The 22382-nt window shown below is 44.7% G+C and overlaps 1 protein-coding gene, 1 long non-coding RNA gene and 1 other non-coding gene across 6 annotated transcripts; 1 reads left to right on the plus strand and 2 right to left on the minus strand.

Annotated features, from left to right (window-relative positions):
* Positions 1-8404: 8404 nt before the first annotated feature.
* Positions 8405-12477, minus strand: LOC118003727. 3 transcript variants are annotated; one of them, XR_004677396.1, is made up of 5 exons: positions 12203-12477; positions 10192-10252; positions 9989-10089; positions 9709-9819; positions 8405-9196 (listed from the first exon to the last, which is right to left on the minus strand). It is a non-coding gene; the product is annotated as an uncharacterized LOC118003727 (long non-coding RNA). The 3 variants fall into 3 exon arrangements; XR_004677395.1 differs by lacking the exon at positions 8405-9196 and having other exon boundaries at positions 9642-9819; XR_004677397.1 differs by lacking the exon at positions 8405-9196 and having other exon boundaries at positions 9642-9819; positions 12182-12477.
* On the minus strand, positions 12182-12254 carry TRNAR-ACG. The gene has a single exon. It is a non-coding gene; the product is annotated as a tRNA-Arg (tRNA).
* A 97-nt stretch (positions 12478-12574) lies between the features above and the next one.
* On the plus strand, positions 12575-21639 carry PRMT5 (protein arginine methyltransferase 5). 2 transcript variants are annotated; one of them, XM_034994866.1, is made up of 17 exons: positions 12575-12719; positions 13416-13534; positions 13849-13934; positions 14102-14236; positions 14622-14734; positions 14880-14929; positions 16007-16170; positions 16639-16800; positions 16975-17052; positions 17145-17203; positions 17291-17413; positions 17500-17675; positions 18594-18703; positions 18950-19043; positions 19226-19342; positions 19553-19617; positions 20978-21638. In XM_034994866.1, exons 1-17 carry the CDS (start codon positions 12610-12612, stop codon positions 21128-21130), a joined length of 1914 nt encoding a protein of 637 aa, XP_034850757.1. In that variant the 5' UTR covers positions 12575-12609; the 3' UTR covers positions 21131-21638. The 2 variants fall into 2 exon arrangements, with proteins under 2 accessions (XP_034850757.1, XP_034850759.1); XM_034994868.1 differs by lacking the exon at positions 12575-12719 and adding an exon at positions 12726-12805 and having other exon boundaries at positions 20978-21639.
* Positions 21640-22382: the final 743 nt, after the last annotated feature.

The following is a 22382-nucleotide window of genomic DNA, read 5'->3' on the forward strand; positions in this document are numbered from 1 at the left end:
GGTGTCCAGTGCTGCCCGAAGGGGGCACCACAGCGGTTTGTCTTGGTCCTTTCCTTGCTCACAGTGACTGGGGATGGCAGGTTCGCAGGATTTCGCGTCAGCTGTTGGCTATTGTGGAACAGGTGGGAAGGGGATTGCAGGGCCAGGGGAGGGGCTGGGTGACGGTGCGAGCCGAAGGTTAGCGTCTTGGACTTCAGTTGCCCTCACTCCCCCTCACACTTCAGAAAAGATTTACATTTACTGCCTTTCTCCTTTCTTTCACAAGCATCTCTCTCTTCACTTGTCTTTTACCCCACCTGACCAAGAACTCCGTCTTGCTGATTCTTCCTCTATAATGAGAAACAAAATAAATCACCCCCAGAGCTTGGGATAGGATTGTTCTCCGTAAGGAAACTCTGGGGCTCTTGGACAAACAAAACCTGTCCCCTCAAGGTTCTCAATGAAGGGTGACTCTCCAGGTCTCTGGGGCAGCGACCCTGCATTCTTCCTCAGCCAGCACAAAGGAAATCCAGCGCCCTCTAGAGGCCGGCCGGATGCTCCCACAAAGAGAGGGGACTCCCTGAGGTCTGGCCTCTCTGTGGGGCCCCTAACCCCCTGAACAGTCTCTCTACATTACCCATCTTGAAGGACCTGGGCTAGGTTTTGTTAAAGGAACTGGTAGGTCTCCTTATATCTTGAGACAGTGAAGATATAGGAGTCAACTGTTAATGGACAAGATTAGCAATCTGTAGAAATAATTTACTGTGAAAAGTGGTTTGTGTTCGAGGGGCTGAGGTCTAGCCTAAGTGGTTTTCCTGGTCTAGAAAAATACAAATGAAATTTAGAGAGACCTAAATGTACCAAGCCTGGCTGAAGAAAGAACGTATAATCAAAAGTAAACGATCAGTCTGAATTTAGGAAAGGGTTATCCAAAGAGCAAGGTCAGGGTTCTCCAGAGAAACAGAACCTATGATTTATATTTTATTATGTTACATTATATTATATTATATATTTTATTTTATATTAATAATTATATTTTTCTATTTATTATATAAAATGAGATTTATTTTAAGGAATTGGCTCATGTGATTGTGGGGCTGGCAATTCTGAAAATTGAAGGGTGGGCTGTAGGCAGGCAACTCAGGGAGAAATGATGCTTGCTGTTTTGAGACAGAATTTCTTCTTCAGTGGGAAACCTCAGTTTTTGCTCTAAAGGCCTTAAACTGGGGCACCTGCCTGGATCAGTCGGTAGAGCATGCAACTCTTTTTTTTTTTTTAAGATTTTATTTATTTATTTGACAGAGAGAGACACAGTGAGAGAGGGAACACAAGCAGGGGGAATGGGAGAGGGAGAAGCAGGCTTCCCGTGGAGCAGGGAGCCGGATGTGGGGCTTAATCCCAGGACCCTGGGATCATGACCTGAGCCGAAGGCAGACGCTTAACGAACGACTGAGCCACCCAGGTGCCCCGAGCATGCAACTCTTGACCTCAGGGTCTTGTTGGAGACCCCATATTAGGGGTAGAGTTTACTTTAAAAAAAAAAATTAAAAAGAAAAAAGGCCTTAAACTGATTGGGTGAGATCCCTTTGCATTAGCAAGAGTACTCTACTTAAAGTCAGCTGATTGTAGATGCTAACCACATCTACAGAACATCTTCACTGCAGCACCTAGATTAGTGTTTGTTTAAATAACTGGGTACTGGGGCACCTGGGTGGTTCAGTTGGTTATGTGTCTGACTTTGGCTCAGGTCATGATCTTGGGGTCCTGACACGGAGCCCCATGTCAGCCTCCCTGCCCAGTGGGGAGTCTACTTGTCCCTCTCCCTCCTCCCCTCCCCCCTCAAATAAATAAATAAAATCGGGGCCCCACCTGGGTGGCTCAGTTGTCGGGTGTCTGCCTTCAGCTCAGGTCATGATCCCAGGGTCCTGCTCAGCAGGAGGCCTGCTTCTCTCTCCCTCTCCCACTCCCCCTGCTTGTGTTCCCTCTCTCATTGTCTCTCTGTCAAATAAATAAATAAATAAATAAAATCTTTATTTAAAAAAATAAATAAATAACTGGGTACTATAGGCTAGCCAAGTTGACACACATTAACTCACCATCACACAAGTATTCTGGTTTTCTTCCAGCCCTAAACCTGTTTGAAAGAGACACTGAACTGGGGATATAAGTTAGGTTACTGGAGAGAGGGGCTACATTGCAGGCAGGAACAAGGCCTGATTGCAAGCTCTCTTCATAAAACAAGAGCTTTGAAACCTTATTAGGTGCCAGATATGATTTCTAAGCACTTTGTGTGTAGTAAGTTATTCAATTATCACAGCAAACTTCCGAGGTGAGTACTATTACCATCCCCACTTTATAAATCGGGAAACTCAGTAAGGCGTGGAGAGATGGGGTAACTGGTACAATTTCGCAAAACTTGGAACTTGAAGAGGCCTGGCATGAACCCATACAGTCTGGTTCCAGAACCTGCTGTCCTGAGACCCTCTGATACCTTAGGTCCAAGTATATATCTTCCAAGCAACATCATGTTTACTGATTTGCTTATCCCTGACTCTGGAAAGAGGATGCCCCACACATCAGATGAATCTCCCTGCCACTAGAAAGCATTATCCTCCCAAGTACATTGGCAATACAGTATAAATACTGGTCTCTAGTGAGTTTGCAGAGAGTTGGAGACACAGAAGACTACTAGCAAATAGAGGCTCTGGATCTACAAAGCTGGGCCAGACCCTGAAGACCTTGCCGGTGTCCTCCTGCCACCCCATGAGGTCGTTGGGCACCTTTCCCCTGCTGCTGCCCCATCCTACACAGGTCCTCATTTTGGGCCTTGCCAATTGTCCTAACTGTCCCTCCTCTCATACGCCTCTGTTGGGCCAATTTTTACGGTGATTCTAATTTGCTTTTCATAAGTATTTTGTAATTTTCACTTTGTTTTGTCATTTCTCCAAAGACAGTCCACATAGCTTAGCTGTGGATTCAAGTCCTCAGGGTGAAGCTCCACTTTCCAACCTTTCCCCCCTTTTACACTCACTACTCACCCTCCACCACCCCCATGGGCTGACTCACCCTTTCATGCTTCCCTGTGCTTGTTACAGTTCTATCTACCTGGCAGAACTCTTGGCTCATAAAATCCTATAATCTCTGAGGCCCACCTCAAGTTCTGCTTCCCCAGTGTCATTCCAGGTAGAAAAGGTCTACCATTTAAATCCCCACAGCTTTGTCACAACTTCTTTAAGGGGCTTGCCATATGAGGAGCTTGAATTTTCATCACAATATTGGGAGGTATGTTTGTTTATTTATCTATTTTGAATGGGTATGGTTGTATTCCAATAAAACTTTATTTGCAAAAAACAGGCAGCATGCCAACTGCCAGAGTTTGCTAACTCCTGCCCCAGGCCTCTTCTGGCCTAAGGAAAAATAGGAGGTCACCCTGGCACTTATTATTTCTTCTCAACTCCTTCCCCACCCTCATGCCTCTGCCTTTGTGAAGACCACACTCTCCTGCATGGCGATGGAGAACGGAAAGCAGACACCACCCATTTCGCCTGGTGGTTCTTCCAGGACTACATCAGGGCTCTGATGGGGATGGAGGCCGATGGATAGGGAACCCAGCCAACACCACCTGATCTCTTTTTAAAGTAGTGACGAAGTCTACACTGGAACACTTTACCCTGGAGTGGGTCACTGCCCTTGGGAGCTCAGGGAGGTGTGTTTAATCCTATCCACAGAAGCATCAGAAGCTCTTGGAGGGCAGCTGCTTGTAAACCAAGTGTTCTCAATTTTTCTGGTGTCAGGACTCCTCTAGCCTCAACGATTTTAAAGGACACCAAGAACTTTTGTTTATGTAAGTTTTATCTATAGATATTTTTCATATTAAAAATCAAAATGGAGAGAATATCAACTGTGTTTTTCTGAAGACAATCAGAAAAAAATTAATTGGTTTTTTTTTTTAAAGATTTTATTTATTTATTTGAGAGAGAATGAGAGACAGAGAGCATGAGAGGGAGGAGGGTCAGAGGGAGAAGCAGACTCCCCACTGAGCAGGGAGCCCGATGCGGGACTTGATCCCGGGACTCCAGGATTATGACCTGAGCCGAAGGCAGTCGCTTAACCAACTGAGCCACCCAGGCGCCCCTTTTTTAAAGGTTTTATTTACTTATTCATGAGAGACAGAATGAGAGAGAGGCAGAGGGAGAAGCAGGCTCCCCATGGAGCAGGGAGCCCACATCCTAAGGCAGACGCCTAACGACTGAGCCACCCAGGCACGCAAAAGCAATTTGGTTTTATTGAGCATGGAGTTTCTTGAATGTAACCCTTTGCCAAGGTGGAGTCATGTAGTATCCAAGTTCCATTAAGTCACAATTGCTTTGATCTTTAAGTATGATCTTGGGGCACCTGGGTGGCTCAGTCAGTTGGGCATCTGCCTTCGGCTCAGGTCGTGATCGCAGGGACCTGGAATGGAGCCCCACATTGGCGGGGAGTCTGCTTCTGCCCCTCCTTCTGCCCCACTCCTGCTCCTCTCTCTCTCTTTCTCTCAAATAAATAAATCTTCTTGAATATGATCTTGATTAGATCTCGTTTGCGAAAGCAGTACTTAGTCCCTGGTGGCAGACATAGAACCAAAAGAACTTTCTGTAACATGTCAGAGGGGAAGAGGCAGTAAATAATGAGTAAGGGTTGAACAGTTTTCTAGCATTCATTGAAACTTGAATTCCTTCTTCCTCCTACAGATAAAATGCCATGTGGTAATATCAAGTATATGAATTTCAAGCCTATGTCTTAAGAACAGAAACTTTTTATTCAGAAAAAGTCAAAGATAATCACTTGAAGTTTACTTGAACATCACTTAAAAACTATTTATTTTATTTTATTATGTTAATCACCATACATTACATCATTAGTTTTTGATGTAGTGTTCCATGATTCATTGTTTGCGTATAACACCCAGTGCTCCATTCAATATGTGCCCTCTTGAATACCCATCACCAGGCTAACCCATCCCCCACCATCTCCCCTCTAGAACCCTCAGTTTGTATCTCAGAGTCCATAGCCTCTCATGGTTCGTCTAAAAAACTTTTATTTTTTTATTTTTAAAGATTTTATTTATTTATTTGACAGAGAGAGAGAGGGAACACAAGCAGGGGGAGTGGGAGAGGGAGAAGCAGGCTTCCCATGGAGCAGGGAGCCTGATGCGGGACTCGATCCCGGGACTCCGGGACCATGACCTGAGCCAAGGCAGTTGCTTAACCAACTGAGCCACCCAGGTGCCCCTAAAAAACTGTTTTAAAGACTAAAGAAACTAATAAAATAGAGAAGTTGTCATTGTTAGAGAAAAGCAAAGAAAAAATCCAGTTAATCTAAATTGGACTTTGAAATGTGATTGGATATTTACATATTGAAATGATGTATCTGATATTCCAGACATTCACAATAAACTGAATAAATCGAATATTTTCCCAATCAAAAAAATTAAAACTGAGAAAATTTTAAATAATTTGTTTATTAATTCATTAAAAAATAAGCCCATTTTATGTTAACATAAATAATACATTTTTTAAAGATTTTATTTATTTGAGGGGCGCCTGGGTGGCTCAGTTGTTAAGCATCAAATAAATAAATAAAATCTTAAAAAAAAAGATTTTGTTTATTTGAGAGCAAGAGAGAGCGAGAGAGCGCGCATGAGCAGCGGGGAGATGTAGAGGGAGAAGGAGAAGCAGACTCCCCCCGGCCCCCATCAGGGAGCCTGATACGCACTCGATCCCAGGACCCTGGGATCATGACCTGAGCTAAAGACAGACACTTAACTGACTGAGCCACCCAGGTGCCCCAATAAAACATTTTAATTAAAAAAGTGTATTTTCCAAAACAAACCAAATTTAATGACAAGAGTAACACTGTTTTATATTTTTGTAACTCTCCTTAATATCTCATTTAATAGAAGACAAGTAAACTCCCATATCTTCTTTCTGTGGTGATATGTGGCTTTGGTTGAATAAAGAAAACCTGGCCCCACACAGACATGTAGGAGATCCTCAAGCACATCCTGAAAAGGGTCTCAGGAGCCCCAAGGTCTTTAGACCACATTTTGGGAAAGGTAAAAGGAAAAGCAGTGAGTTGGGAATCAGAAGAACTGGATTCTCATTCTGGCTCCTCCATTTAACCGAAGCATAACTTTGTTCAAGATACTTAACCTCAGTTTTCTCATCTACAGAATGGGTGTATCAATAATTCCTCCCCCAGAAGATTATGTTCTGAGGATTAAGTGAGATAATATATTTAAAGTGCCTGGCATGAGATAGGACTAAGCAAATATTAGTCTGTGTAGGAGGGCTATTACATTGGTGCTCCGAGGTGAGAGTGACTGCGGAAGACAGGACAGCGTGAGGGGCCTGGAGTGAAGGACGGGGTCGTCAACAGAAAGAAGGATGCAAACAAGCAGAAGGCCCAGGGGGAGGGCACAGGTTTTATATTCATTTTTAAAATGTCTTCCCTATAATATAAACATGTTTATTACAGAAAATTTGGAAAATACCATTTTTCCCCACATATCAAAGTCATTATGTACAGTTTGTAATCTTTGTCACAGAAGAGCATATCATTGAGTGCTCCTCCATGTTATTAAATTTTCTCTGGCTACATTGATTTTAATGGCTGCTTAAGATTTCATTGCATGGATGATTTATTTAACCATACCCCTATAGGATATCCAACTTGTTGTTTTACATTCTTTATAATCATAAAAAAAATGCTACACTAAGCATTTCTCTTAATTAATCTTTGTCCTAGTTTGTGAAGATTGTCTAGGATAGCTTTCTAGAAGGAAAATTATAGATGATATGCCTTAAGGTTAAGATCAAAGGCTCTGGAGTCAGTTGACCTAAGTTTGCACCCCATCTAAACTCCTTTTTAGTGGGGCAAATTGCTTTATCTTTCTAAGACCAAGAGAATAATACCTCCTACCTCACAGGGTTCTTGGGAATGTAGAGTGCTTTTCATTGAACCTGTCACAAAATAAGGGCTCAGTAGGTGTTAGATGATTTTTTTTTTTTTAAAGATTTTATTTATTTTTATTTGAGAGAGAGAGAATGAGAGAGAGGGAGTACATGAGAGGGGGGAAGGTCAGAGGGAGAAGCAGACTCCCCACTGAGCAGGGAGCCCGATGCGGGACTCGATCCCAGGACTCCAGGATCATGACCTGAGCCAAAGGCAGTCGCTTAACCAACTGAGCCACCCAGGCGCCCCAGATGACTTTATTATTACAAATTAAATCATATATTTAATCACAAACATGTATACACATATAACTGGTCTGTTTCTGGGCCACTGGTTTAGCTCTTTTATTCTATCCTTATACCAACTGAACGTTGTAGCCCTTTATTTATATACTGCTTATTTCATAAAAGGTTTAAGGTAAAGGGCTTAAAATATAGAGTCAGTTCCTTCTCCTTTCTCCTCTTTTTTTGAATTTTCTTTACTTTTCTTGTCTGATTTTTATTGCAGATGAACAGTAGAATCATTTTATCAAGTAACAAAAGATTCCATTAGAGTTGTGATTGAATGTTGTAAAAGCGAGAAATTAATTTGGTAAGAATTGACATCTTTATAACATTCCTTTTTTTTTTTTTTTAAAGAACACGGCTTGTCTCTCCATTTTCTTCATTGTATTTCTCAGCAAAACTCTGTAATTTTCTTTATATAGGCTCCTCACATTTAGCAGGAAGGTGGCCAGCTAAGTATTTTATAGCAGCATTATTGTTACCATTGTGAATGAGAAAAAACGAATCACAGTACCAAAGGCTTATTGTGTGCAGGGTAGGTTCTCAATGTTTTACTATTTTTAACTAATTTAAACTTAACTAATCCTCCTAACAGCTTTATGAGATAAGAACTATCATTTACATTCTCATTTTATGGAGAAGGAAACTGAGGCCAGAGAGATTATGTTCATGTAGTTAGTAAGTGGATGAACAGAGCTGTAACCATCTGGCTCCACAGTCCATGATCTTAACTATCATGTTATTGGGATATTTTTATTAATTATGTCTTCTGACTGGTTATTCTCAGCATTTAAAAGGCTACAGATTTATATTGTATTTGTCATGTATCAAGTACTTTTCTGAATTCTATTATTAATTCTCATCATTTTAACATTGATTCTCATGGATTCTCTATGTATACAATCATATCATCTACAAACTGATAAATTTGTCTCTCTCTTTCCAAAAGTTATAACCCCCTTTTAAAATTTCCAGCCTATTGTATTTGATTTTTCAGACTAATACTAAATAACACAGTGATGAGACTAGACATTCTTGTTTTTACACAAATTGTTGACTTCATATATATACATGTGTTTATATATGAAGAATATTAAGACTTTTAGGAGTGTTTATAGCAAATGGAATTGACTTGCCACGTTCTCTTTGGTGACTATTAAAATGATCAGATGTTTTTCTTGTTTGGTTTATTTTTGACCTTTTATATAAATAAATTTCCTAATACCTAATCTTGTCTTAAGTCCCAAGATTAAGCCCTAGTTGGTTTTTATGTAATTATTATATTAATATACTGCTGTCTTTTATATGTTAATCTTAACTATTTTAGGATTTTTACATTTATATTCATAAGTGAGATTGGTCTACAGGGTTTTTTGGTGGGGGGCTTCTGCTGACAGGTTTTGATATTCGGTATATTCTGGCTTCGTAAACAAATCGGGTAGTTTTCCATCTTTTTCTGTGTTCCAGAACAATTTCTACTTTCTATTCATTTTGACAGATAAACACTGTATAATAGAGCTGACAAGGAAGAGAATGCAAATCGGCACAGATTATTTTGCCTCAGTAACTCTGCCACTTTGGTAGCTGCAGGATAGCCTTGATTGCACAGAAGCAATCTGGAGCAGTAGGAGGGTCAAACGGGCCTTTATTTTGGTGTGGAAGTCTAGCTGGCTGGGCAGGCACAGAGGTGAGTGAAGGGGCGCTGGGGAGGGAGGCAAGTGCTGAGGGAGAAGTGGAGGACCAGAGATGAAGGGAGTGTTTACAATGGGCTGGAGGTGTTTAAACAAGGTCACAAAAACAGGATCAGGTAAAAGAACTGGGCCTGGAGATGAGGAATGTGAGGGGAGGGGGGTTGAGGGGCAAGGGGAGAATTATCTGCGAGAGGATACTCTTTCCTTTCCAGAAAAGTTTCCAAGGTTCTGCCTGTTGGTCACCGGTTCCTGTTGAAGAAAGTCCCATTATTTGTCACCCAGGGTATTTGACCCTCTGTCCTACCATCTCCCTACCTTTTCATCTCAGCCAAGGCTTGCATCCAGTAGGTCTTCCATCAGCAACTTACATGCTTCTGAGCACGAGTTCACCATGGAGGGCAGAGCAGAGGGAGGCCAATCAGAAGACAGACTTCCCCAATTCTGACTTTATCCTTAGGGCCAAGTCCTTTACAAGGTGCTCTATTTCTTTTTTCTTTTTTTTAAAGATTTTATTTATTTATTTATCAGAGAGAGAGAGACAGAACACAAGCAGGGGGAGAGGCAGGCAGAGGGAGAAGCAGGCTCCCTGCTGAGCAAGGAGCCCGGTGTGGGACTCGATCCCAGGACCCTGGGATCATGCCCTGAGCCGAAGGCAGCCGCTTAACCGACTGAGCCACCCAGGCGTCCCACAAGGTGCTCTATTTCTTTTTCACTCCTTCGCTTCTGCTTCTCTCCAGCTCATATAGGCAGCCCCATAGTACCTGCTGTTTTTAGAAGTCACAGGAAAGTGCTGTCGGAAAGGCGGGGAGCATGGTGGTACAGAATTACTGGGAACTGTTCAGCATCATGCTTGCTGTAGAGCTGAGGCCATTCTGAATGACAAAACAAAGGCATCACAGACAAATGAAATTCAGCCATGTGAAGTTATTTTAAGGTCAGCCAGAAATTCCAGGCTCTTTTTGCACAAGTTCTTTTGAAAATTACTTTAACCGATGGCAAAACTGACATTACTTTTCACAGATATTCCTCTCTCCCTCTTACCCATGGATGGGTTAGTTAACAACCAACAGAGCAGCCACCAGCTTGACATCAGGAGGAAGACGCCAGGAGCACAGATGGTCCACAGCCCAGATAATTAGCTTCTGAAGAAGAAACAACATCTAGTAAGTCTTCTCCGAATGGAGAGTTTGGTTGGGCACAGCTGGGGCAGAGAACAAGCTGGCCTCCTCAAAATTCTTTTTTACCTCTTAAAATGTCGGTGGAGCATTCACCCACTTCCTGTGGACAACCATCTACTCATAAGACCTGCAGGGAAGAATCCAAATAAATATTGTTGACACTCCACCCTAAAGGAGGGTAAGCATAACTCCCTACTCCTTAAGTGTGGGATGCACATGGTGACTTCCTTCCAATGAGCACAGGATGGAAGGGCGTGGGGAGAGTATAATTTTACAATGGAGGAACCTGATAAACACTGCTTTTGCCAGGTGATAAAGGTCAACATCAACAGTCATAAATTGTGTTGATAGTATGTACTATTGATATGATAGTATGAAAATGACACTTTGTGATCTTCCTCCCCAAACCCATAATCCCAGTCTAATCATGAGAAAACAATCAGACAAATTCCAGTAGCGGGGCATCCTATAGTATGCCTGACCATTTGTTCTCAAAACTATCAAGGCCACGAAAAACGAGGAACAACTGAGAAACCTGACACAGTCCAGAGGAGCCTAGGAGACATAACAACTATATGTAATATGGTATCGTGGATAAGGATCTTGGAACAGAAAGAGGATATTAGGTAAACACTAAGGAAATCTGAATAAACTGTGGACTTTAGTTAATAATAATGTATCAGCATTGGTTCATGAAGTGTAATAACATTACATTAACCATACATGTTAAGATGTTAATAACAGAGAAACCTGTGGGGAGCTATATGGGAACTCGCTGTACTATCTGTGCAAATTTTCTGTAAATCTAAAGCTGTTTTAAGAAATAAAGCCTAGGGATGCCTAGGTGTCTCAGTCGGTTGAGTGTCTGCCTTTGGCTCTGGTCATGATCCTGAGGTCCTGGGATGGAGTCCGCATCCGGCTCTTTGCTAAGTGGGGAGCCTGCTTCTCCCCGACTGACACTCCCCCTGCTTGTACTCTCTCTCTCTGACAAATGAATAAAATAAAATCTTAAAAAAAAAAAAAAAAAAAAGCCTAGGAGTAGTTGTTGTTGGTAGTAGCTGTAGTAGTAATATCTGCAAGAATCAAATGAAGACTAAGATGGAACAAAAGCACTTCCAAGCCCTTTAGGCTTCATAGGCATTTCCTTAAGTTGTTTGGCTTTTGGACTTTCATCCTTCTGGAGCACTTACATTGCACCCAGGGTTCTTTAGAGCTTATCCTATCCACACACTTACCATGTTTCCAAGGACTTTGTCCCCGACGGGCCAGGATAATCTCATTCAGTCTCGTGGCTTCTGTCACTACCTCTCTTCTGGCCATTTCCAAATCTGGTCTGGCTCACCTCACTGTTCATCCAACTCTCTATTACACAGCGCCCCCTAGGCGTCCAATTAATTCAGCATTTCCAAACCCGAACTCTCCCTTTTCCCTAAACCCACTTCCTTCTTGTTTCACTCAGAGAGGCCAGAGCCCAGACTCCTCTTTCTTACGGCTCCCTGCCAGGCAGTCCCTAAGTTCTGTCAACGCTTCCTTCTTTGGGCCTTTTGTACTGTGTTCTCCTTTCTATCCGCGCTGCCAGGCCCTCAACACCTTTGGGCTCTCTGCCTTCAAGTATTCCCCTTCTCTTCCCTGTGTCTTTCCTTGCTTCATTCCTCTCCTTCCGAAATGAAGATATTTCCCCAGGCCTCCGCCAGGCAGTTCATCACTCCTCTCTGCTGTAATGCCTCACTATGAATGAATGTGTGTGCATGTGTTTATTTACCTTCTGTGTTTGAGATACAGCATCATGAGGAATTAGTGGCTGAGTTGACACAAACTATTTGTAAATATACTAAGGCCCATACAAAGCCCATTTTAAGAGCACCAGCCACCCTGAATTAGTTAACGGAAAAAGCTGCCATAAGAAGGCCGCAGAACTCAATGAAATTAAGACCTGAAAAATGAAGGCGTGAAAAGATAACAAGGAAACTTCCGAAAGTGTAAGGAAAGGGAGACTTAAAAGATGCTGCTTACGACCATATAACCATGGGATGCAATAAAGAAACGTCAGTCCCACCGAGCCAGCCAGGAGTCGAACCTGGAATCTTCTGATCCGTAGTCAGACGCGTTATCCATTGCGCCACTGGCCCTGAGACAGCTACACTCCTCTCAGTGATGATACTTCAATCTTATACTGCGGGGTTTCATGGGACGTGTAGTCCCCTAACGGAGGTCTATGAGTGCACGAAGCATTATGGGAGATTGAAGTTCGTCCAGAACCAGCCCCTGAGATTGGTGGATCTTCCGGAGCCACGTCGTACGTCACTATGCAGCCCGCGGATTGGCGGGAAGAGCCACTCCCCACCCCTCAGTCTCCTGCTGTGAAGCCGTGGAAGACGCTCTGGTTGTTAGGGCGACTCATCCCGCCTTCCGGGGGCTTTTTTCTGGTTTTGTGATTGGCTGCTAATATCAAGGAATCCCGGCGTGGACAGCGCGAGGGAAAAGATGGCGGCGATGGCGGTCGGAGGTGCCGGTGGGAGCCGCGTGTCCAGCGGGAGGGACCTGAACTGCGTCCCCGAAATAGCTGACACTTTGGGGGCTGTGGCCAAGCAGGGGTGAGGGCCCAGACCTGCGCAAGCGGAATGCGGGCTCCGAACTCGGGGACGAAGAGGGACAGACTAGTCATCCCCGAGAGGCAGGGGTGAGGGGGTCGGAGTGGGTAAGATTAGGGCGGGAGAAACCATTACTCCTTGGGGGAGGATGGAGAAGCCTTAGGCCCTGGAGCGTGAAAAAAAAAAACAAAAAACAAAACAAAACAAAAGAAAACCCAAACAAACAAAAACTTGCTGGGGCGTATGGTCGCTGAGCCCCAAAGTCACGGGAGTTGTCAGGTAAACTCAAAAAGGACTAGAGACCTCTAAGGCCCCGGAGAGCGGGATTATAGTCTGAGAGTGGGGGGGAGTGTTAGAGGGTTAGGGAGAGAAGAGATAAACCTTGAGGGGGAAGGCATGGGCGGTACTGGGGCAAATCTGGATGTAACAATCTTGGAAAACCGGTGACAGCAGAGTAGAAAATCCACTTGGCGTGGGTTTTTATCTTTTCTCCTTTTCCATGCCTGTGTTTTGGGGAGAAACAGGCACAGTACAGCGGAAGTGATAGGCCCCAAGGTGGGCTGAACTCAGCAGTCCAGTCGGGTGACTGATGGCAGCTGAAAGGGTTGTGCAGAATTGAGATAGCCTAATCCAGTTGCTTGGATCTTTAGGCACTGCTGCTCTCTTTACATGACGATTCTGGGTCTGTCGCGGTTGTAGGTTTGATTTCCTCTGCATGCCTGTCTTCCACCCGCGTTTCAAGAGGGAGTTCACTCAGGAACCTGCTAAGAATCGGCCTGGCCCCCAGACACGATCAGACCTACTGCTGTCAGGAAGGGGTAGGGACCATCCCATATGCCCCTTAATTATTAGAGGCATAACAACTTCTGCTCTAACAGTGCCCTCATTCTCCTCCTTTCCTGACTTGGATATATTGGTTAGTCCTGGGACATAGATAACTCTTCTTGTTTTCTTCTTGCTTACCTGCTAAAAAAGCCTTAGCCTGTTTTGCATCAGGCTATCCCACATCTGTGATAGAAAAAGTCTTTGTCGCTCATCTCTACTCTATATTCCCTGTTAAGAACTAGAAATTGAACAAGTAAAGTGCTGAACCTCATTTAGTCTTTGTCTTTCTTGGATGGGGGGAGTGCAGACTGGAATACGCTAATTGTGGGAAAGCTATCTCCATGGATTCGTCCAGACTCAAAAGTGGAGAAGATCCGCAGGAACTCCGAGGCGGTAAGACTGTTTGACCTCTCCACTGGATTTTTCTAGAGATCAGGTCCGTAACCCGGCTGGGTGCAGAGAGCAGTTTTTCCTCCCATAACTTAGTAAGTCTAATATAATACAACTAAAGCTATTTGGGTTGCTAGCTCTTAACCTTTTCCTCTTGATCTCCATTCCAGGCCATGTTACAGGAGCTGAATTTTGGGGCATATTTGGGTCTTCCAGCTTTCCTGCTGCCCCTAAATCAGGAAGATAACACAAACTTGGCCAGGGTTTTGACCAACCACATCCACACTGGCCACCACTCATCCATGGTATGGCCAAGGGCCTCATTTCCTGCTGCTTATTGTGGTAGTCAGGCTGTGCTAGGTACCTTCTTGTTCCTAGCCATTCAGTAAAGGGTGCATTTGGCAGAACTGAAGTGTCAGTACTGCCTACCACCATCTAAAAGTAGTAAGCAGAGGGGTAGAAAACATACAGAATGTACAATTATTTCTAGAAACTTACAGTTGCAATAATGAACAGGGGAGATATTTACATAAGGATATATACAAGATATGAGTACGTGTACGTATAATCACAAGTTGGGAAAAAATATAAAAGGATTAACTTGAGATCTGGATCAAGATAATTGAAGGAAGCTTTTGGACCCAGTGAGTTCAAAATAGACTTCTAAGTAGGGTACTTGTTCATGTGCAGTTCTGGATGCGGGTACCCTTGGTGGCTCCAGAGGACCTTAGAGATGATATCATTGAGAATGCACCAAGTACACACACAGAGGAGTATAGTGGAGAGGAGAAGACATGGATGTGGTATGTCTCCTTTTGCTGCTGTACCAGGGCAAAGGGTAGGGGGAGGGGAAGTACAGGGTGGATCCTGTAGAGTGGTCTCCTCCCCCTATGGTGATTGGTGGGCCGTATATATTGACTGTATTTTGCTGTATTTGACCCTGGACAGGTGGCACAACTTCCGGACCTTGTGTGACTATAGCAAGAGGATTGCGGTGGGTAAGTCCACAAGGGTCCTGGGATAGGTGTCCTTTCTCAGACCTCCTGTGAATAAGAATCAGGAGTTACAGAGATGCCAAGTGAACTGTGTGCATTTTTGATAACTGTGTACTTCTGGCGACTTTACAGTTTAAAATACTACTTTTTATCAATTTTTATAAAAATGCAGAATTTTGTTTTGCTTTTTTTTAAAGCTATGTTGTTAGCACACAGAACACTTCATTATTGTTTTAGGGGAAGGGGACATGTCACTAATAGAGCATCTCCAAAGCTAGATTAATACTGGGGGGGTGGTGGTGGGGGGGATACTTTTCCCTTCTAGTTTTGAGAAACTTCCTCTTGGTTCCCAGGACGAGGGATTCCTTGGTGTTGACACACATTAGCCACCTTGGCACAGATGCCTTGTGGTGTGGAAAAACTAAAATTCATTTTTTACATTTTCTTCTCTCTCTCTGCCTTCAACATAGACTTGACTCCCTTAAACCCAGGGACCTGTTGGAACCTGACCCCAAAACATGGTTCCTAGTTTGTCAGGCAATATGGGCTTTGCAGTGTCACCATAGAGATGGCAGCCCTCAGAAGAGTTCCTTTTTTAGCTTGTGGATCTTCAGATTGAAAATTCTGCTATTTTCATTTGATTTCCTGAAAGTCAGGGTCAGCTTGTGACAAGTTGTTAACATGCTAAATGTGAACTGTCAACCCTCATTCTAAACTCCCTGTTCAGAGCATCACATAAAGACTTCATTGGGTTTTATAGTAAGCTCTCTGATTTTGGTAGTCCACTGAGGAAGGGAGTTTGAAAGTAGTTGTATACTTTTGAGGATTGTCTGCCCACGTCCTGCCTGAAATACCATGATTGTTTATGAAAAGTATCTTTAGTGAAGCTGGATACAATTAAAAAAAAAAAAAAGAAAAAGAATCAGGAGTTTCATGTATACTTGGCTGCTGGGCAGTTTTGCTACTCTCTGTATGCCTCAGTGGGCCTTGCTCTTAGGGAGTAAACAGATCTTGCACAAAAAAGCACAAAGGAAAGCCATCTTGCCTAGCAGTAGGTAACTGGTCTTTATCTTTTCGTAGCTCTTGAAATTGGGGCTGACCTCCCATCTAATCATGTCATTGATCGTTGGCTTGGGGAGCCCATCAAAGCAGCCATTCTCCCCACCAGCATTTTCCTGACCAATAAGAAGGGATTTCCTGTTCTTTCTAAGATGCACCAGAGGCTGATCTTCCGGCTCCTCAAGGTGGGTGGTAGAAGGGTTTCAAAGGTACTCCAGCTAATCCTCTTGCCTTACTCACATGTGTGTGATGTTTTTTTTCCTGTGGGGCTTTCTTTTCCTCTCTGGTTTCTGGAGAGCAATTTCAGCATAGTTGGAGGTCTTGAGAACAAAGACGCAAATGGCAGTAAGAGTCCCAGAAACATTTTAAAAGGAACCAGATCTCATGAGAACTTTACAGAAGGTTTCATTTAAGATGTTATAGCATGGATCCATGGGGCTATTTGAGCCAGGATGATGCTTATATGACATAGGAGGGCTTTATGAGTTTATTGAAGCCTCATGCTGTTCTCTTGATACCTGGAGGGATTTGTTGAACTAGAAGACTGCTGGTCCAGGTCTTATTTTACGCTAGGGTTCTTTGGCCATAAACCATAACAGTATCCCAGAATCTTGGTTCGAGGACTGCGTCTGATGGTCTGACCTCTCTCACAGTTGGAAGTACAGTTCATCATCACAGGCACCAATCACCACTCAGAGAAGGAGTTCTGCTCTTATCTCCAGTACCTGGAATACTTGAGTCAGAACCGCCCTCCACCCAATGCCTACGAACTCTTTGCCAAGGGCTATGAAGACTATCTGCAGTCCCCACTCCAGGTGGGTCTGGAGTATGCTGAGAGGAGGGAGCTTGAGGGGGAAATGTCTCTGGCAGTAGCTGCCCTAAAATCCTACCAAAGTGCAGGAGGCAGTGGGAAAGTTTTTGGTATTCTGGTACATTGACCCTGCCAGAAACTGGCTGCCTAACTTTGCCTTTTTCCTCTCGTTCATTAGCCACTGATGGACAATCTGGAATCTCAGACATATGAAGTGTTTGAAAAGGACCCCATCAAATACTCTCAGTATCAGCAGGTATAGGGTGGGTCCGGGTCAAGTATAGGGCCGGGATGACCTGGGTGAAGATGGGATTGTAGCCACGAGTTCTTCTCTCCCTCCTTCTCCAGGCCATCTATAAATGTCTGTTAGATCGAGTGCCAGATGAAGAGAAGGATACCAATGTGCAGTGAGTGCTCTTCCCCATAATCCCAGAGATTTGCATAGTTACTTCTTTATCTGCCGAGTCAGCTGACACTTCCCCTTTCTTTCTCAGGGTGCTAATGGTGCTGGGAGCAGGCCGGGGTCCCCTGGTGAACGCTTCCCTGCGGGCAGCCAAGCAGGCTGACCGGCGGATAAAGCTGTACGCTGTGGAGAAGAACCCAAATGCCGTGGTGACGTGAGCAGCAACATCCTTGCTGGAAAGTTTGTCTCCAGTGCCAGTTTTTCTTATCAGTGTCCTCACTTGCATTATCTTTATTTTAGGTTAGAGAACTGGCAGTTTGAAGAATGGGGAAGCCAGGTGACGGTAGTCTCATCGGACATGCGGGAATGGGTGGCTCCAGAGAAAGCAGACATCATCGTCAGTGAGCTTCTGGGCTCCTTCGCTGACAATGAACTGTCACCTGAGTGCCTGGATGGAGCCCAGCACTTCCTAAAAGGTGCCTCCAGGCTGGCATGTACTGAGTAAGGGGAATGGATTATCAGCTAGGAAGGCTGCGGCAGGTTGTGGGGGCTGGGGTGGGGGTGGGGGATAGGGCAGTAGCAGCGGAGAAGGTTGCAAGGTTTAGGGGAAGGTGGGTTGGATTTGGGTCAGTGCCCTTAGCAAATGAAGTAATCTTTCTGAACCTCAGCATTCCCATCTGTAAAATGACAGGAGTGGACTAGAGCAGAGTTTCTCAGTCTGAGGTCTGTGGATTCCCTGCACTGACATGATATGTACCTTGGGCTTAGCTTTCATCCAGATCTCAAAGGGCTTTTATGACCCCACAGAAGACTACTAGATTAGAATATCTTAGGTTCTTTCCAGTTTTTTTTTTTTTTAAAGATTTTATTTATTCATTTGAGACACATAGATACAGAGAGAGAGAGAGAGAGCATGAGCAGGGAGAGAGGCAGAGGGAGAGGGAGAAGCAGTCTCCCTGCTGAGCCAGGAGCCCGATGTGGGGCTTGATCCCAGGACCCTGGGATCATGACCTGAGCCGAAGGCAGACGCTTAACCATCTGAGCCACCCAGGCGCCCCTGGTTCTTTCCAGTTTTAATCTTGTAAATTAACCTAGAAGTAGAATCTCCTATGACAGGAGTTGGGAGTAGGTTGGCCTGGGAATGTGACAATATGGAGCAGCCTGGGTCTGTTTTTTGGGATTTTTTGTTTTGTTTTGTTATAATTTTTAAGTAGGCCTCATGCCCAACACAGGGCTTGAACTCACAACCCTGAGATCAAGAGTTGCGCGCTCCACCAACTGAGCCAGCCAGGTGCCCCTGCCTGGTCTGTTTTGATGTGGGAAGTTTGAACCTTCAGTTAGTCAGACACACCATTTCATCCCTTGGGAACTTTTATGACCCTTCTGCTCTGCAGATGACGGTGTGAGCATCCCTGGGGAGTATACCTCCTTTCTGGCTCCCATCTCCTCCTCCAAGCTGTACAATGAGGTCCGAGCCTGTCGGGAAAAGGACCGAGACCCTGAGGTAAAAAGCCACCCTCTTCTGGAGAGCTCTATTCTCTTTAGTCCTCTTTTTTTTTTCTATATTAGCATCAACTGTTTTCTTCTACTGGAGAAGATGAAGAGGTGAAGGAGATGGGAATGTGGGAAAGTGGTTGAATTGAAAATGTTTTTATCCTTTTCTGTGTCCTGGAGGCTCAGGCTTCCTTTCCTGGGAGAGTGGATATGTCTTGCCTATCTGCTCCAGCTCTTGCTTGGTCTCTTGGGACAGGCCCAGTTTGAGATGCCTTACGTGGTGCGGCTACACAACTTCCACCAGCTCTCTGCGCCCCAGCCCTGTTTCACCTTCAGCCATCCCAATAGAGGTGGGTTCCTGTGTGGCTGTCCTCTGATTGGATGGGTGAGAGCTTACCTTCTGGGTTCTTTTGCTATCCTGGGTAGGGTAGGGTAGCTGTCTCTAGGCTTCCCTTCTTCGTTCTTGCTCTTGTTTTCCCAAGTTCTCTGGAGCTTCTGGTCCCTTATCATCCACACATCTCTTCCCTAACAGATCCTCTGATTGACAACAACCGCTACTGTACCTTGGAGTTTCCTGTGGAGGTGAACACAGTGCTACATGGCTTTGCAGGCTACTTTGAGACTGTGCTTTATCAGGACATCACCCTGAGTGAGTGTCTGGGGCAGTGGATGGCAGGGTTAGGGTATATTATCTGGGCAGCTTATGTACATGTTTCACTTAGAGTCACAGGGAGCCCAGGAATCAGTGAATGTGGGTCTTTGATTACTTATTTCTCTGTTCACAGAAGACACTCCCCTCAGCCCAGGCAAAAAGTAGAGTCACAGAGACCTCAATTTTTCATTATTTTTTCTCACACAGGTATCCGTCCAGAGACTCACTCTCCTGGGATGTTCTCATGGTTTCCCATCCTCTTCCCCATTAAGGTAGGAATCACCTTTAACACTCAGCGGGTTAAGGAGTGACTTTTGCCATTGGTGTTCTGCCCCTTCCCTCCTGTCAGGATGATGCTTGACTGTGACCCACGGTCTAGTGCTCCCACATGCTCTTGGAGCCCTGTTGTAGGTGTTGAGAGGTCTTCAGTGCCCTTCTACTTGGCTTCCCCACAGCTCCTGTCTACTCTTCTGTCCAGTCTCTACCTTAGCTAGAGTCATCTTTTTAAAACCCAAATCTGATCATATTTCTGTCCTGCTTAAAATCCTTCAACGACTTTGGGCTGCCTGGGTGGTGCAGTCAATTAAGTGTCTGACTCTCGCTCTCGGCTCAGGTTGTGATTTCAGGATCCTGTGGGCTCCGCGTTAAGCATGGAGTCTGCCTGGGATTCTCTCTCTCTCTCTCTCTCCCTGCCCCTCCCACTTTTGCACACGCGCTCTCTTTCTCTCAAATAAATACATCTTCAAAAGCAAAACAAAACAAAAAAAAACAACCCTTCAATGACCTCCTACTGCCCTCAGGATAAAGATTTAACATTGTAAGACTTGGTGTGATCTAGTTTTAGTGTGTCTTTTCAGCTACTATCCCCTTGATTACATTGCCATCAGCCCTATGGATCTTCTTTTTTTTTTAAATTGAAATATAATTAACAGTGTTGTATTAGTTTCAGGTGTAGAACATAATGATTCAACAAATCTGTACATTACTCAGTGCTCATCATGATTCTAATACCTTGTCTTCTTTCCTGCTTCAGGCTTTCACACCTTTCTCCTTTGTCTTGAAAGTTCTTTGTTCATCTCTTCACCCAGTTAACTTATCTTCCAGGTCCCCTTAAACATTCCTCTTGTCCGATAACTTTCCCTGACCACCGGGACTAGGTGTGCACTTCCTCTCGTAGGTGCTCTTGTAGTGCATGTTCTCTGCATGTTCACGGCACTCCTCACACTTTCAGTTATCTGTTCAATGTCTGATGGTTCAGTTCTGATTATTCATTCTAAAAGACTTCAGATTGGGGCGCCTGGGTGGCTCAGTCGTTAAGCGTCTGCCTTTGGCTCAGGTCATGATCCCAGGGTCCTGGGATCGAGCCCCGCATCGGGCTCCCTGCTCAGTGGGAAGCCTGCTTCTCCCTCTCCCACTCCCGCTGCTTCTGTTCCCTCTCTTGCTGTGTCTCTCTCTGTCAAATAAATAAATAAAATCTTTAAAAAATAAAAACAAAAAAGAATAAAAAAAACAAACTTCATGAAGGTTGGAACGTCACGTATTACCCTCTTCTCTCCACGCTTAGCTCAGTAGTACATTGCCACATACAGTTCATCAGCTCTACCCTGAACCTCCCTGTCTTTCTTCTTGCAGCAGCCCATTACGGTACGTGAAGGCCAGACCATCTGTGTGCGTTTCTGGCGATGCAGCAGTTCCAAGAAGGTGTGGTATGAGTGGGCTGTGACAGCACCAGTCTGTTCTGCTATTCACAACCCCACAGGCCGCTCATACACCATCGGCCTCTAGTCCTGCCCGCAAGTGTTCAGAGCCTTGGAAGCAGCTTCAAGTTCTGCTCCTGTGGCATAGAAAGTGCAGTACAGCTGTGGGCTGTGATTCCCCTTGCCCATCGGAGTGGAGCATTTCAGTCTGCTTTCCTGCCTTACATCAAGGTGGGCAAAGGATGAGAATTAATTGCAGGGCTCAAGCCACCAATCTGTGAAGACTTCAGGCCAGGGTGGGAGGAATTAGTGCTGGATCTGAAGCTACTCCAACAGGCCCTCGGCCTCAAGCGCTCCCTGGAATAGCCCCGAGAACATGTGGTTTGAACACATTTTCAGCCCTTTCCCTGCCCATCTCTGTTCCTGTTATGATGGTTTTGTGTGGGAGGAAATACAAATAAAGTGAAGTTACAGCCTTTTCCTGCTCCAGCCCTGCTGCCCCGCGCCTCTGCTTTCTCACACCTTACTTAAACCTAGGCGTATTCAATCTATGCCTTTATCCAAGACCCAAAGGGTCCTCACTTTGTTTCCTATTTAGGAAGCTTAATGGTCACTCTTGGACTCCTGGGTCTAGGTTTTCCCGACCAGCTGCAAAAAGGTCTTGTCCATTAAGACCTGTGATTAGTCTTTTCTCTGGGGAGGAAAGATTGCCCCGATGGAGAAAGATGGGAGTAGTGAGTGAAGCCAGCTTCCCTTCCACTTTCCTGACAGCTACCTCTTGGGAGGGAAACTGGAAGCCATGCAGGCATCTCCAGCAAGAAGCCACCTGTTTTGTTTGAATAAAGTCACATGGTTAGATTTTGAAGTCAGGAGTCCCAATTCTCCATTTTACAGAGGAGGAATTTGAAACTGACACAAAGTTATGATGTCAGTATTCAAATCAAGACTGGAACACAGATCCTCAGACTCTGGCTCTCCGGATGTTCTAACCAGCTATGTTTCTGGCAGCTAATACATTGGGCAGTTAAAGTATGGGGATTCTGGAAGCCCTTGGAACGTGAGAGTGGACATCGGTTCCTGCTCTTTCTGGTTAGAGGGCTGAGTATTGCTGCACCCAAGGAGTCACCTGAGAAACCTCCAACTTTATTTTGACAATGGGAGGTGTATGCCTGTGGGACCAGGCAATGACCATAAGCCAGACTGTGAAAGAAGACAAACGTGTGGCAAGACTTGTGTTTCCCGGGGCCCAAGCACTGAGGTTAGGAGGAGATAGTTGGGAGGGTTGTCAGCCCGCTCAGAATGGGGATGTCCGGTCCAGCATCCTTCTGACGTGAAACACT

The sequence above is a fragment of the Mirounga leonina genome, unplaced genomic scaffold (genome assembly GCF_011800145.1).
Source record: "Mirounga leonina isolate KUSES-001 unplaced genomic scaffold, KU_Mleo_1.0 Mir_91, whole genome shotgun sequence".
Lineage (NCBI taxonomy): Eukaryota > Metazoa > Chordata > Mammalia > Carnivora > Phocidae > Mirounga > Mirounga leonina.

Bases quoted from the DNA above. Each gene is read 5' to 3' on its own strand.
- PRMT5 (XM_034994866.1), top strand. From the start codon at position 12,610: ATGGCGGCGATGGCGGTCGGAGGTGCCGGTGGGAGCCGCGTGTCCAGC. The intron at 19,044-19,225 runs GTGGGTTCCTGT...CTTCCCTAACAG, and splicing joins CTTCAGCCATCCCAATAGAG to ATCCTCTGATTGACAACAAC. The intron at 19,618-20,977 runs GTAGGAATCACC...TTCTTCTTGCAG, and splicing joins CCATCCTCTTCCCCATTAAG to CAGCCCATTACGGTACGTGA.